This window comes from Temnothorax curvispinosus, unplaced genomic scaffold (assembly GCF_003070985.1).
Source record: "Temnothorax curvispinosus isolate PA1 unplaced genomic scaffold, ASM307098v1 QBEX01002901.1, whole genome shotgun sequence".
In the NCBI taxonomy this organism is placed as follows: domain Eukaryota; kingdom Metazoa; phylum Arthropoda; class Insecta; order Hymenoptera; family Formicidae; genus Temnothorax; species Temnothorax curvispinosus.
Genome location: NW_020212681.1, coordinates 296,180 through 313,617, shown reverse-complemented (window position 1 = coordinate 313,617; position 17,438 = coordinate 296,180). Strand labels below are relative to the sequence as shown.

Genomic DNA, 17,438 nt, shown 5'->3' with positions numbered 1-17,438 from the left:
CGTTCAGTTATCGATTTGAGCAATCACGACCATTTGTCGCTTTTTTACGATGTAACACGGAATAAAGACGCTCGTATTGACGTATTAAATTATCTCGGCACGAAACATCCCGCAATTGACCTTTTTCGGCGAAGTATATGTGACGTTTCATTCTTGATATCTCAGTGACCGTTCTCAACGAAATCAAACGAATAAATCACAGCTGTCAGCCGCGAGATATTTGCCCGCTGATGCATTATGTATCTTCTGCTACCGATTCAATTTCGAAAAAAATATTCCGCTGAAAGATTGCTCTAAGAGGGATTGCTCGTGTTCCGCTGTTGGTTCTTTCACTCGCAATATCGCGTATTTTGAATTCGCCGATGAGATTCGCTATTTAAACTTTTCAATGAATATCACTGTCAAGACTGCTTTACGACGTACATTCAACGAAATACATTAGTCATTTATCTACAGCATTGCGTGATTATGTCCGCAATAGGATATTCTGTTTTATGAAGTTTTAAATAGAGTAATTGCTAATTCCGTATCTCTCTCTCGTTTTTCTGTAACTCGCGTAATAGCATTATTTGTCAACCATTATTTAAAAGAAATCATAAATTTATCTTTAGATGTGCAGTTTTATATGCAACAAGTGGATATTATTTTTAATAATATGAAGATAAAAATACATATTTGAAACGATTATTCCGTATCAAATATCTCTTAAACGACCAATAAAACGGCACAAATTGGCTTGCTTGCGATGTTTACTTTTAATTACAATTTACCTTATGACTCTGCCTCTTTTATCGCGCTCGCCGAGTTACGACCTCGTGCTGAAAAAGTGCTCCGGAGTGTCGTCGTTCGCGAAACAGGCACACCTCCCTTACCCGGCATTAAGCACTGTCGCCGTAGACGCTAATTTAAATACGACAAGAATTCCAGATTTCCTCGGTGGAGGGTGAGAGTGGAGCCACTTTACTACCTAATACATAGGGAATGCAGATACGTATCGGACAGTACGACGAGGAAGCAACGGCGCACAGAGGGGACGGAGAGGCAATTGTTTTTGTCGTGGGGGCAACGGAAGCTGGTGGGACACGGGAGTGCGAGAAAGAGAAACGAACAAGGGGTGGGAAAGGGCAGGAGCAGAGAAAGAGAGAGAGAGGGAGAACGGGGGTGGATTCGGTTACGCAGCGCTACCGCGGCCGATCCGGGAAACTCGGACGGGGTTGGTCCGAAAGCTCTCTCAGTCGCGGGCAAGCCGCCACGTAGTGATATCACCCTATATATCGCGGGTAACTTAAATCCGCTCCGCGTCTCACGACCAGAATCCCGTTCTGATAAGAACGTAAGTTCGTTAGTGAGAGTATGGCCGTATTAATTGAATTCATCGACCGAAATACAAAGATGAAATTGTGTTGAACAGACTATCAAAAGTCGAATGCAAGATTTATGTGACGGATCGAGGATTCATGTTATTGGAACATCACTTCGGAAGTTGCAATGTTTAAATAAGTGTCATTTTTCTCGTATCAGTTTCTCCGTTCTCTCCTCAATTTTTTCCGGTAATGATTTTATGTGCGACATGAATAAAATACAACCCGAGAAAGTCAGGACGTATCGCGGTTTTGTACCAGTGAGAGCTATGACACTTCGTCGCTGACCATTCAGTAGCGCAGCTGCAATCGCGACTAACGAGAAATCGTGCTCTTATTTGCACCGTTATACCGTTGTCGGGATACCACGATTCCGTGCCGCACTATCATCTCCGGCGATTAAAGTAACAAACGTGCATACATTCGCATAGTATCTCGCTGGCCTCTCATTTATTACATCTACCTTTGCCTCTGACAATTTATACATATATTTGAATAAAGAGTATAATATAACAGTTTCATAAATTTCAATATCTCGACTGTCACAAATATTTGATACATGTAAAGAATATCGCAATATTCGAAAGGTCTATTTTTTTATTTTAGTTTTTTTTCAATTTTTAAAAGCAAATGTGATTATAACGCACTGTGATAAATTAATAGATTTATATGAAAAATCTTTCTTCCTCTTTTTTTTATTATTTCCGAAAATAGGAATTGTGTTAAAGATAAGACTATTGGATTCAAAGAATCGGAAAAGGGTGATAGTGGCAAAGAGATAGCGAGGCGTGACAGATTTCCTTAGACGTATACGAAATTCTCTTTGAGCTGATCGTGCTAACGATATAGTGACTCGGTTTTTGGCAACCGCATGAGCGGTTAGTTTCCAATTGACCGTGCGAAAAGGTAGTTACGAACTTTATGATTACACAGCACGAGAGGATTGCTTCATTTGTCGATTACATGCAAGCTCGCACTTCGCAGACATAATTCGCGAAGTGTTGTAACGAGGGGCGGATTGCGTGCAACGATATCGCATATCTTGTTTTCAAAATAATTTTATACGCGTAAAGAATTTATTCGAATCATCGTTCTTTGCCAAATATCTCGATTTTAACTGCTTCTCTTTATTTGACTTTGAATTATTCGGGTAAGCTTTTAGCCGAACTGCAAACAAGCTTATTAATTTAGGTGATGGCCTTATCGAGTAAGCCAATAAAAATAATTTTTACGAGGAGGTGAGAAGTTAGTACACTTATCATTCGGAACGTTTGGGTCGTCTCCAACTTCTGACAATTGTGGGCGTTGCGGATAAAAAGGGGGTCAACCAACGCAAAGTGCAATAGCGCGGCGCGACGAAGAAAGATTTCGCATTGCGCGTCGTGCCTGCAACAGTCGTTAAATATTCATGACAACCGGACGGTCAGATTTGCAGGTGGCTAAATTATTTATGATTCTTTTCGTGATTGTGTATAATAAAGCGTAAGTTCTGTTGTAAATAACGATAAATACGACGATTGTGAAATATTTACGCAATTTGCTTGTCCGTTTTGCCAGACGTTTTTTTTTAGATCTTTCCGTGAATAAAATATCTGCCGGTTAATTACTGCAATTATCACTGAACTATGCTTTTATCGATAAAAACAAAATTTGAATTTTATCTCAACAGCGTTACTGAAATTCAATTAAAATTGTGTCGTTAATTTATAAAACGAACGAGATAATTAAATCATTTCAAAAAAATATTATTACGTACATTTTTAAATAATCTCTTGAAAAATACTTTGTCGAGCAAGTTACAAAACGAAGATGACGACAGATTTATTAAATGAGCTCGTCGTTTACGAAACTCGTAAATTATGTAGATAGATCATAAGATTGATCGGTAATTCGTTCTTTTCATTTTCTTGCTTAAATTATTATCATAACCCGTGTTTCATTCTCGTGACGAGTTACACAAACGCGACATCCAATCCAGTCGTCTCACGTGGCTTACTTGGTCGCGGCACAAACGTCGACAAATTTCTCATCCGGTACACTCCTTCACAACCGTTACAATCGTTAGCTGCTTGCAAAGTTGTAATCGCGTGAGTCTTCCGGAAAGCTGCCACGTAACCGTCGAATTAGAACGACGATGAAAGACCAATTCCCGGGTAATCGAACTAGCTCTCGCTTCCCGTTAGCCTTCGTACGAGACGTTATATTGCTTCATCTCTTGAGTTCGACAGAAATTCCCGAGCTGCGCCAAAGCGGAGCAGTTGGTTTTTTCTCATCTCCCCTTTAACGTCCCTTAACGTCGAAATATCGTTCATCAGCCTCCGTCGTATCCTCTTTCGATCACTCTTGCGTAACGGATGAATGTATCTCGTTGCAGAATTACGACCGTTTGCTATCTCAATAAATAATCTTGATCAATTAATTGAAACTGTATAGATACCACATAATTATATCTAATATTTAAACAATGGTATATTAATTAACTTATTCGCGAATAATTGAATGCGAATGTTTGTATTACGAATCTAATGTAAACGGTCATGCCTCTCGCCGTTGGTTTAGTATGCTTTCTATATCCACGCTTTCGTACCAGCCGAATGTGCAGCGAGCTATTTAAACTTTCGGTCAACGGAGGAGTAGTTAAAGTTTGAGAAATTCGGGTAACGCGTGTGTACTTTAATTAACACGCATACGTAGGAAGTTCCTTGGTTATTAAGCCCTGTCGTCTGGAAATTGGATGTACAAATCCTGCAATGCTCATCCTGTGGTGTTATATATGTGAATATATATATATATATATATATATATATATTCACATCTGTATCAGCGTATATTCATATAAATTCTTGATTTGTCGTGAAATATAGTTGCGCAGAAATAAATTCAGCGAGCTAACATTTAATGACAAATGGGCTTCAATTATTATGGCCTTTCCTGCAGACATATTTGTCTCATTGGTTTATATTTACATTTCATTAAACTTTATGTTTCGAAATGATACGCGTATATTCTGTTTGAAAAATTCATTTTTCATATATATTTAACTCTATAAAGCTTATAATAAGACTCTAAAGAGTCCAGGGAGATTGAAATGAAGGATTTACTTGGTTAGATTTTAGCCGAGCTGCCCCAATTATCTATGGAACGGAAAAAGCTCGGGCGGGGGGAATGCAGCTGATTACCGGCAGGGTGTAGTAAATCCTAAAATCCACTGAATTTCGAAGCTCCGAAGTATGTCGTAATCGAGTCACTCCGCGGTCAATCTTAAACTACCGAGTTATACGAGTGACTCTGCGGCACTCGCGCTCCAGCACTTTAATCCGAGGGTCTTGAGAGTGCACCTGGTAGACGACGCTGGTATATCTCTCACTGGCTGCGAACTTCGGGTTAGCTTGCGAGAGAGAGACGGGCGTTAGGAGGGCGCGGGAACGGTAGACCCAATTACATCTCGTTCGTGCAGAATTGGACGAATACATACAAGATGCTTAAGACGCCTTAACTATCTTGGGATTTGTACTCACATTCTAACTGTCGAGATTCGTTTAAATACCTTACGCTGGACTTTCGTCGGTTATACCGAGGATTTCTATCAGCCGATAAATCCATCACTGCAAACGCGGACAAATGGATTTTACTCAAATAGGCTCTTGTGTATTCGTAGTTATTGTAATTTATGATTTTGATTTAAATAATTTTTTTCCAATTACCTTACATAATTTTTACGATTCTATTTATGATTAATTTTCTAATATTCATTTATTGTTTAATCAAGCAAAGAAATTTTACAAATGCATTGATATAAAAATATGAGAATAACTTGTTGTAAATAACCATTAAATTGAATTTGATTGATTGTATGTTTAATACGACCGATTTTTTTATTTGTTACAGAAAATTACAACACAAAGATGCTGCCATTTTCTACGGAACGGTTATGTTCACATAACGAAATGTGAGTGGCGATGAAAGAAATTTCTATGAAATTGAAGATTCAAGATTTAACCGATTAATGTACATCTCTGCTTCGGGTTAATGGAGCGCAACCCATGGAAGGGGGGTACACTGCCAAGCGAAGACGGAGATTTCTTGAACCAGGATTAGAAGGCTGCCTAAAATCAAGCGCACTTGTTCTCGTCTCAAATCGATCAAATCATTGACGTGAGCTTTACGAAGAGCTTTAAACTTCGCGCACTAGATTCAGCAACGCGCGCGTAAGCTGCTTCAATCACGCCGCGGCAACAAATCTGTGAAAATCTGAAACTGTAATTCTACATGAGGGTAGATCCGCCGGAGAAGAGAAAAAAAGGAGAAGTCGCCCGATCGCCCTCGGACGATCAAAGGATCGCCCGCTGAGAACAAATTTATTCTATGTCTTGCGAATTTTTGAGAGGCGGATTGTCGCGACGCAGAGGTTGCGGCATAAACGATGCGCCCGCCGGTGAATTAAAGCGTATACCTGGGCTGGTCGTTCGGACAATCGATAATGCTGGGTCGTAAAACTGCGCACGAGGCACGTAGCGTGTCTGATAAATAATGCAATTTTATCGAGAGGGTCGATGTCTTGAGGTGTGAAGCGAAAAGCGCCGGATCATTCTTAGTGCCTCGAACAGATCTCGAAACGCCTCACGTCAAATACGATGCGGACACTGATTTGTGCATCAATCTTGTGAAATTGACCTGAAATGCTTGATCCCGAAAAGAACTGAGAACAAGAGTTAATGGGAAATTAGGAACAAGTGTATTATTCGAAATAAGTGATCGTGCGTGCTACAAGATCCACACGAGTGCGGATCGAGTAAGTGCGGATTTCCTTAGATTTTTTTTGCGGACGAGATCGATTCCCGTGACGTCATTGCAAAAACGACTTGAAATAGTGTCAGATTTGGTAAATATTTGTCGGTACTTCGAAATCGAGTAGTTTAACGCGTCACGAAGCATCTCATCGTGATTCAAAGCTTGTTCGATGGGGGATCGAAAAAAAAGGGTCTTTCCATATTGACATGCCATATCAAACAGAGCTCATGTAAAAGGGTCGGGGGATACGTGCCAGAGTCGATAAATCGTGGTGTACGAGCAATTAAGAAGTAAATCGGAAGAGAGGTAATTAACGTAGTATCTAAAGTACGAAGACGCGCATGCCTCACGGTAATTAATTACTTTCAATGTGAGTTTAGAAAAGTCGGAGGATCTCTTGGGTATCATTACACGAACTTGAAGAATGGCACGTAACGCTCGTGAATAAAAGAGGTACAGCGAATAAATTTCTAGTATATAGTCCTGATTACCGAGGCACAACAAAATTGCATGAACTTCGGCGCGGTTACGAAGAATCCTTTCGCGGGTATACGAGAATCTTTAAAATATAAAAGCGAAGAGAACACGCGAATCGAAGCAGTTCGAAATCCGTGAAAATCAACCTCGTTTTGTGCTCGACAGTTTCAGGCGAGCCAGAATGCGGGCGGTGCCGTATGTGCTTCGTTAAACTGACAATAATCGTCAACCGCGTGTCACGAACTTGTACCCGGTAAAGCGAGTGTCGGCAAATGAAATTCCGGCCATGCACTTACGATGACGTCGTTTCGTGATTTGAACATTCGAGCATCGACGCACGCATGAAAATTCGACTCGTCTTCTACGAGTATATGCGTATCTTGACAGGAAGAATCGTCACGAAGAGAAAAACAGAAGAAATCTAAGATTCAAAAACCGATTATTTATGGGTTATATTGAAAGAAGAAACAATTTTCATACATATATCTCGCACAAAGAGAATTAGGAAAACGGGCATTGTTCGTCGTCGATCATCAAAGCAATACATTGATAGCCTGTCGATTCGTTTGAATATCCACAAGAGGAGAATCACAGAAAGAGAGATTACCACAAAAGAGAATCACACGACGTAATCAAAGAGTTATCTTGGGGGCAAAAAACAATATTCAATAGGGAAGTTGGTGCGTGGTCGCGATCGCGGATAGTTATCACCGGAAAACAATAATCGACTAACAGTCGACGATTGTCGTCACGGGACAAATGATGGACCTTATCAAAGTCGACATGTGATACGGCGCACGGCGACAAACGAGTGGTGTGCGCGATTAGTTACGAGAGAATGACGGTGATGTGTACATCGTTCACGGATGTTGTTCAGTGCCGGGATGCTGCAGTGAGTAACTGTCACTAAAAGAGCGGCGAGTGTGACACAACGAGATCAGTTTCGTCGTACGTCGCTGTCGTTGCCGTTGTCGTCGTCATTCGTGGAGGAGGGTAAGAAAAGAGCCGTCCGATACCGCTCAGAAAAATACCCAGCATGAAGGATCATCGAGGAGGATGGCTGCGCGTCGTGCTGCCCCTGATAACGTTTCTCTCGCATCAGACAGGTGAGTACAATCTTGTATTATTGCGCCAGCTTTTCTTCACGAGAGCCTCGAGATGATCGAGCCGCACAAGATATATATCCATATTTTATTGTTGCTTAATTGTATTTACTTTTATAATAGAAACATTATTTTATAACGGTTGATAAATTTGTTATAAAAAGAGCATAATAACAATATTGCGAGGAAAAACTCTAAAAGTTTTAAATTTTGTATATTAAAGAAGATATTATAAAACGTGAGTAATTTGGAAAAAGAGATTATTCTTTGAAAATGAAATTATAAGATAGGAAGTGAGAAAGATTATAACTTTTTAGATTTAAGCGGATATTCTATAGTCGTTTATACGCTCTTTTTCGAATAAATTTCTCAATTTACATCGGCGCGCAGTAATTTAACGATTGAATGAAATAGATGATTGCACCGATAATCATAATTTAAAGCCGATTATTACGGAATGCAAGTGCACAAATACGTTTTATGCATATAAATAGAGTTCTGTGAACGTAATCTAGAGCGGTGGACGGACAAATATTTTTTTTTGCTATTTTCTGATGGCCCAAATAAACTTAAAGCGGTGGAACGACACCCTGTCGCTCATTCGAACAAAGCGCGAGTGTGTCGGTAAAATGGGCCACACCGACACGATGTATTGTTTTTCCACACACGCGCTCGTGCGGACGCGATTATATCGAAATGTATATCACGAATAAAATACTGTAAGGGAGACCCAATTTTCGACAGAATATTGCGATTTAATGAGCTCCGAGGTAACCAGCTTTTGGATGGTGGTTTATTAACGGATCGAATGCTTTTTTTATTTTCCTGTAACACAAGTTCGTTCCATTTTACGATATCTCGCGGTTAATGAATGATTAGGAGTTAATTTGTCGTGATTTGAAATAATTAGCAGGACATTTGTAAGAAAATTGAGATCGCGGTTACATCAGATATTCTTTTCTCTTGAAAAAAAAAAGAAAGCGAGCACGGGAACGTCGTCGTCGGTAAAAAAAAGTCGTGTTATCGCGACATTTCGCGTGACAAGACGAATTCCGAACGTAATTCCCGCCCAGGATTACCAAAACTACTAAAAGGTAGAATCGTTTCTCCTGTATTCTGGTATTCTTAAATACCGCGGGCCGCTATCGCATTCCAGTTGATTTCCATGCAATGAATGGACTCATGAATAAAGCGCTTTAAACCGGATCGCTCGAGATCGTTCGGCGAAAGGCATTCTGCCAATAATTTCAGAGCGAACTCTATCGACATACCGAGTTATTCATAATTCGCTATATGTATGCCGAATTGCATTAAATCGAGAACAGTCGGTAGGAGCAATGAACGATTTGATTGTTGAGATCAGGAATTTCAAGTTGTTCTTATACCTGTATTTCTCTGTATATAGCTTTGTCGAGCAATTTGCGGATTACGAATCACTCAGCGATCCAACATTTTTCTCGTTAAGAGATCAAAAAGCTTTTTTTTTCAAATAGTAAAAGATTTACTATTTAGAACACTCCTTGAAAGAGATATCGATCGGATGTCGTGTCGGACATGTAGCGGAAATTCACTCGTTCGTCATAAACACGCTTCACGAGTAAACCGTATATAAATTACCTGAAATTTTGCCACGTCCAGGAATGATAAATAATATGGGGCCATAATGTTACATATATACAGACACATTGCCGATGCAAGGAAATTCTATTTACGGCGTATTTTCCTGTATCGTGAAATTGCATTTCAAACAGAAATTCTATTAAATACTAAGAATATCATTTACTCAGTTATATTATTAAAAACTTATAAAAAAATATTATTAAAATACAAAATTAAAATTATATTTTTGATAATGAGTTTTAGGACGATTTATTTACTTAGGATTACTTTACTTCAAACTATAAATTAATTTATTGCAAATTTTATGCAAATTCGATGAAACTGACGATAAAGGTAAATATTGAGACAAATTATCGAATTCGGTAGAAGTGAGTAGATAACTTTAGATGCATTTGCATATAAATAAAAAACTTCGATATAATTTCGCGACACCGTTAGACCTCGAAAAACTGCAAACCGAATTAGACATGCTCGGTAATTAACGCGTCTCGGTTCTGCCGACTGTTAGCTTTGGGAGAATAAACATTGCTCGAATTAGCAGAACAAATTTCCCTCGTTTCCCAACGGTGCTCCTCGCTCTTCCGGGTGACTTTCATCGTGTGCCACCTCTGGCCCGTGAATCGAGAAAATGAGGTGTCCGGAAACTCCATCGAGGAGCACGAACTTTCTTACGAACGTCATGGAAAATTGAATTTTTAAGCGACAGGTTATTTGCGACTGGCCGACCGATTCTGATTGATTTTTCCGTTTGTATTTTCCGATTTCGTCGTGATTTCTGCATGTTATCCATTAAACGAAGGCTAATTACAACTGCAAGCATTACAACGAGCAAGCTCGAACGATCCTCCGGATGTATTGTTGTGATCCTGCAAATCCGTAATACGAACGAAAATTTTTGCCTTTATTTATTCACAAAATCACTATTATATATCGCCAATAGAAACTGTATAAATTACGGCTTTTTGTAATAAACCGTGTTTCGAAAATATCGATGAAATCAGAATTTATTTGAAAGAGATATTTTCATTGAAGCGGTAAGAGAGGTAATATTTATTGCGCTGAAATGAAAAGGTCGATAATTTATCGCACAATGAGAGACATGGAAATACAAATTGCTTTTTTATACCAATGTCGGATTTGTATCGCTCTATACAGAGGTATAGACGATTATTTTCATACCACATACATTCCATATATTTACTTTGATCACTTTTACCATTGAAAGTAGACGGGACGAACGGGCAAGAGAATCGATTTCGCGAGTGAATTCTATCACTTCGCATATCTCAACGAGTCGTTGCTCGAATTTCTTAATGTATCGATCCGCGCGATACAGTTGTACGTGCATAATATGTAAATGCTATCCAAACATTGATAGTCCGATGTCTCTTTCGACGAGCATTGCGCCAGAGAATTATAGATATCGAGCGGACGTGTAACACGTTTGTGGAATGCGGTTGATTGTAAGTCGAGAAGCCAATTTGCCAAACTCGAGTTCGTCGTGAGTGGGCGGAGGAGAGAGATAGAGACGCCGCAAGAACGCCGCGGTGTTCCATTGAAGTTGTAGAGAGAAGAGAGTCGATGTTATTATACACCTCTATACAGCAGTATTTATGCAGAAACGACGGTGTATCGTGGATTTGCACAACGTGTCTTGCATCTAATTGCACGCGCGTTATTAAACTCGACACCGGCTTAACTTTTATGCACCCGATGAATGTATCGTTTTCCGAATGCATTAAATTAACTGTGTAGGCTCGATAAGATGCATGCGCATTTAAAAATAGTCGCAGTCTGCAGATGGCGAGAATAGTAGGTTTATTTAATGATTAACGCTTCGCTGATTTATTAAGTACTTGCGGCTATATCGAGACTACCGGAATGACGCAAAAGTTCAAAAGACGTCTGCGAGACATTTAAGACATTAAGAGACGTCTGGAAGATTGAATTATTCTTTAGACAGTTTTACGACGTCTCTTTAAACGTTGTGTCATTCGAGTACTTGATGTAGTCACGTTTTTTCAATAACGACGACGCGTTTTTAATTTCCTTTGTCGCCGGATATGTAGAATATCCGTGGTAACTCTGGGACACCCTTTGTCTATATTCTACTTTATATCATAGCGAATGCCGAAAAATTGAATTGCGGTGTAGCCGGTCGGCACGACCGAACAGTAAATCGAAACTCCCCGCAGAGATGCCGGTACAAACGAACGTAGAGACGAACGCAGAGAGGGAGGGGAGAGAGAGAGAGACAGAGAGCGTAAACCATTACTATTGAGCTTATCAAAGTGATTCACGTGACTGGCCGACGGTATTATGCAAATGAGCCGTAAAATTATCGTAGCCTTCAGGCATCGCCAGGCAAGGGAATACCCTGAACTTTCCATTATACATGATAGCAGAGCACGTTACTATACTATGGTTACAACTGATATCCGTTTCAGAAGGCAAAGATTACTTAATAATTCTCCATTGGATGCAAACTGAGTTTGTCTTTGAATTACCACCCGCGAGAAGCGTTTCTATCTTAGCTGAACTATATCGTAACGAACAAAAATCATAGTTAGGAATCGATATTGCAGAGCAAAATAATAATAACACATAAGCGCGATTTTTTAGCGCAAAACTTTGCAATAATTTATTCAACTTATATTGGTTATATAATGTTACGAAAATTAATAACTTCTAGTATGAGATTGCATCATGATTGTATTAAGAGCTTATTAAAAGAGATTGCGGACATATTTTTATATTTTTTAATAGCGACAGGAGGATTAATGATCTGAGTAGAATTAGTTGACGGGCAAGAGGTGGCAGCCTCCGTCCGGTGTGCCTCTTAGCGAGCTATCAATGTCTTCGTTCCACTTCGTCCGAGGAAACAGGAAGCGATTCCTCCAATGGCCGTCGAGAATGTGTCCGGCAAATTTATACGCGCACAGACAACTGCAGCAACGAGCGCGCGCATGCACCTATATCGCTTCCAGAACAGAAAAGGGATTACGACGGTCGAAGAGAGCAATAGCTCTAAAATTGGTTCAAAGATTTTCGACGGCGTTGATCGAGATTGTGCGCGCGCGCGAGCGTGGCAAAAGGATTTCCTGTCATAAACAGAGAGGCTGGCACACGTACGCGAGTACTTATTCCCTTAATACTGCCTTCGGTAGACGAACGACTCTCGATTACCGCGCGTTATGACGGAACTTCATTTCGCGGCGACGCGAACACTGCCAAACCGATAAGGAGTTAATATTTCGTATACGATCTGTATTACACACGCTATGTCTCTCTCTCGAGTAACTATGCACTTAATATCAATACGCAGTGAATTAGTGTTTGCCCTCTTGAACAAATTCGCGAGCGAAGTAATATTGCCGTATAATTGTTCGTTAAGGCGAACTCAAAGACAAGCATAACTCAACCCTCGAGATAAATCTGCCCGTTTATAGCCGACACACTCGTGCGAACTGCAGTTCATTACAGTCCGATGAATCGCCGCATTTGCGTGAATCACGACGATCTCGGGAGAACTCACGCATGGCGTTTGTAGACCGGTCGCTTGAGATATATACTCCTGCATGTTGCAGTTAAACCGCAACGCGTAACGCCTCACGGGAATAAGTACGTGTGCGCTATTGCAGCGACGACGATTGATACTGTTTGTATTTTCGGATAAAGTTTTTTAGCCGATTCGGTCGGGCTTAATTACTAGCTGTCTCTCAGCGAACCCAGTTCTCAGCAGGTATTAACTTCTTCAGTAAACGACTCTGCTGGAGGGTAAATTGAGAGAGAGAGAGAGAGAGGGAGAGAGAGAGAGAGAGTGAGTTTGATGATAATATAGATAGATTATTTTTGGGGAATTTTTTAACGCGCGTAATTTGTTCTCTGTCGTTGATTGCGTTGATAATTACGAAACTAATTATCACGCTTATACAATATATATTACTAAAATTAAAATATAATGAACAACCTGTTTACAAAGTTAATTGCATAAGTTAGATACTCTCGTAGATAAATAACGTAATATCATCAAAGTTGCAGGGCTCAAGTTAATTCAAACTTATGCTCGCTCCGAGTATGATTCGCAACTAGAACTTTTTATTCGAAGTAAGTATATAACTTCTCGGATCGTTCGTCAGGATCGATTGTGCCAGCTGTAAATCTGCCGCTGTAAAAACAACGTCAACGTTAATCGACGATCAGTTCACGTTAACGTTTTCGGGCTACGAAAGTAATCTACGCCGGTCGATCTGGTTTACGATCCTTGACGTGATCGAGGCGGGAATAAGTTAGTCCGTGCATAGTACGTACGTTTCGCGCTGCAGTCCGAGGTCTGCTCGATCTGATTGAATCGCTCCGCCTTATCAGCGTGCAGGTACGACCGTAATTCTGAAACATCCGACTGATCGTGTGCCCGACCACCGACTGATCCTGTGCCCGACCACCTTCCGGATCCTCCGATATCCGATTGAGGAGACGAACGCGTGCTCTGTTATGGAAATATCAGAAACCATCCCTGATGGCCGTATATAAAGCGCGCCGCGGTGTCGTAAAGTATCCAGACGGCGTAAACTCGTAGTAATGCGAGAAATAAAGTGCGCCATATTACAGGTTATTTTTACTCACAGCATAAAAGGTTTTTAAATTCTTAATAATTGCAATCGTAAATATATAGGGTGTTTCTCCAATAATTACAGATTTCTTGGGGTAAAGTCGATTTTTGTTTATATAAATTACATATTTTTGGGAAAGGGATATATTTAATTTATATTTTTCTGATCGTTTCCTTATTATGTAAAATTTACTTTAACTTTTAAAGATTTAGGTCACTTGCATTCTATAATTAAAATTGTTTAAGTTTTGTTGAAAGAAATTATAAGGGTTTATAAGAGAACGTGTTTTATAAGAAAAATTGTTAATACTTTGGGGATACGTATGTCGGTGTTGGTAATGGATGATAGTGATGGAGAGGAGTGTATGTTTTTGGATGTATGATGGTAAGTGGAGGATACGTCCCCAAAAATACCATGCGACTCTCTGCGAGTCGCGGTGGTGCCACTCCACTATATGCCCGTCTAACTCGTCGTCCGATGAGATCGTCGGTGATAGTGTCGATCGGGGCAATGGATGTTGTTACCGAATTTGTTTATATATTAATGTCGGCGCGGACGAACGCTCGCGAGAAAATGTGGCTAATGTGTTGCCGTCTCGATAGGGGCGCGCGCGACCACCACAATACAATAGCGCTACGAAAACGTTTTTTTTTATTTCGTTGATATGATTCAAAGAAAATATGTTACTTGCACGATATCCTGTACACCCATAATCGGAAATTGTCATAACTCTCGATCATAGCAATGCTCCGCGAGATTTTTTGTTCTAGTATAAATAATATTCTTAACGAAACCATTGGGCTGGTCAGCCACGCGGTATATCGTACGGCAGTAGCGCAGTATAGTCTAGTATTGCGATTGAAAAATTGCCACGAGCCATAAAACATTCTCGCGTATAGTGCGATCCATTTCGCGAGTGGCACTACGCGAAAATAGGTTGCACTGCAAAACGTTTCGAAAAAGACGCGTCGATTACGCGCGAACGGGTTGCGGCGAAATTGTTGCTGCTGTAACCGTAATTCGTTCGTCTTCTCGTTTTCTCATCCGGATATCTAACGTTCGTTTTTTTTATGAGATCAATCTTTCCGTCTGGGTCTCTCTCTCTCTCTCTCTCTCTCTCTCTCTCTCTTTTTCTGTTTCTCTCAGGGTAGGCAGCAGTTGTGATATAAGTGCTCGGTGATTTCAAAGAAAAATATAAAGATGTGAAGTGTAACGCAAAGAAGTTCAAAGTGTAATAGATAGTTGAAGATGAGAGAGAAAGAGTATATACTGGCAAATTGATATTACCTTACTTTAGCGTATCCTAAACTACTAATATTCGCGGAATATTAGTAACACTTGTTTGTGAGTAACCTTTAGACGGGATTTTGTAGCGCGCTTTATCGCAAAACGTTTTCTACAAGTTGTCGTTAAACCACGCGGAATCCTCGTCTGAAGATACTTCGTACCTTTTCATCTAAGAATCTTGATCAACAAATCTTAATTACGATTATATCAGGGAGAAACTGAGGAAATTGGGTGATTATAAATTCGCCGCGAGCGACTAGTACGTAGGCGACAAGGATCTCGCAGCATCCTTCCGTCTTTCTTTCGAGGAATATCAGCTCCATATCATGAATACCATTTCGGGAACGAAACTACGTTTCCCGATGCTTCCGGTATCGGTGCAATAACGCGTACTCCTCGCATGCATTTCGCAAACGTGACTTCTTCCGTTTCTTATCGAGTCTGAAGAATGGTAACGATCCTTACGACATCTTCTCCTGAATCCTTTGACCTGCATTCGGCCAACCCTGGTCCGCACCGCAACACAGGATCCTTACTCACCTCGCAAAGAGCGCGCCATATTTCGGATTTATTTCCGCACCACCTCGTAGCGACTTCCGGACGCGAACTTTCTACCGGCGCGCTTTCACGAACTCGATATAGCGGAAAATTGCTTTCCTCGCAAAACTTTTCCCGGAACGTTATCCTGTGAGTGCAGGGCTGTCCCGCTTTTATGCCGATTCCGAGATCGACGACTATTTCTATATAACAAGTACCGTGAATTATTACAAAATTCTCAAACCGTTTGGGCATTTTTATACATATATATACTTTTTGTTAATGATATATATTTATTTTTTATTCGAATATTCCACATAGTTTAAAAGTCGACAATTTTAAATAACATCCAATTGATTTTATTAACGTGCATAAAAATACGTAAGATAATCCACAGATGTATCCAGAAATAATATAAATTGATATTCCGATTGTAAACATATTTAGCGTGTTATAATAATTGTTATATAAAATAGGAGTTTTAAATAGATTTATTGATAAGGAGAGAAACAAAAATTATTTACTTTTGCATAGAGTTTATTGCATGCGTTTCCGCGCTCGGAATTCAATATAGGCAAAAATTGCTTCTTGCGTAAAGATCTCTCGAGCTTTATCATCTTCGTACATGGTTCTTTATTGCCGATCTACGAACGTACGATAACGAGAATTCTTATCACGATCATCGTGAAATTGCAACATGGTTTCAAAGTCAGAATTGTCACGCGTGACGATGGCTGCTATGTCTGGCAACAAAGCGGTTCGTTAGCGCGTGAAATATAGAACATCGGAGATCTGATAATTGCAAAGCTGTCTCTCAAAGACGTCCACTTCGCCCTGGGATTTTCTCAATCAAGAAGAAGAGAGAAAATGCGCATGAGAGGTTTATCGAATTTTACAAACAAAGAGAAAGAAGCAAGGGCTTCGCGTTAAAATCATTTTAGTCCAGAAGAAAGTTAAAAAAGAATAAAAAATTTAATAATACTGATGTAAATTACTCTTTGCAGGTACATTAGGCGAAATTCACTTGTCGGGTTTTATGTCGTCATTTGTAAGATACAGCTAAATTTTTTTCATAAAATTCCTACTAATGAAGATGTGTAACGATGTTTCCGCTATTTAATATCACGCTAAGGTAAAAGGCATGTTGCAAACGCGCTCGCGCGCGTTTGAAAATAATGTCAGTAATTCACGCGATGTCAATTATCGGGAATTCTCGTCAATATATAAATAGCGTCCTCCGGTTGCTAATTTTTATCGCGTTAGTATTGAAACCGGTGATTAATGGAGCGTGATGCGAAGGCGTTGCACGTTGTAGACTTCATTATAATATAAGTCGATAAGGGGAAAGTAGGTTGCTGCCCGGAGCAAATTCGAAATATCATAGAAAAAGCAAACGCTATTTTTCACAATATACAATGCGCCCCATTATTTTAAGAGTTTTTCTAATCTATTGTTACTCGTTAAAAAAAGCTAGTATATATGCTTGTATATATGCGCGTGCGTTGGCACAATAACAAAACCGAAAGTCCAGTAAATTAGAGCGTGCATTGGGGTATATGATCTGGGTGCAGATATACGTTTTACCACGAAGACCGCGGAGTCTATTTTCAGAATAAAACCCGCGTCTCTTTCATGGTTTTCATAATAGC

The 17,438-nt window shown here is 39.9% G+C and overlaps 1 protein-coding gene across 2 annotated transcripts in view; it reads left to right on the top strand.

The window, feature by feature from the left end:
• Nucleotides 1-17,438, top strand: part of LOC112452050 (T-lymphocyte activation antigen CD86-like) — a 195,386-nt gene that overhangs the window by 98,070 nt on the left and 79,878 nt on the right. The window contains exons 1-2 of one of the 2 annotated variants that reach the window (XM_025012062.1): nucleotides 1,247-1,333; nucleotides 5,250-7,735. In XM_025012062.1, coding sequence (XP_024867830.1) covers nucleotides 7,666-7,735 — 70 coding nt within the window. In that variant the 5' untranslated portion in view covers nucleotides 1,247-1,333; nucleotides 5,250-7,665. Of the gene's footprint in view, nucleotides 1-1,246; nucleotides 1,334-5,249; nucleotides 7,736-17,438 lie in introns of those variants that run through there. The other variant, XM_025012063.1, reaches the window with a different exon arrangement.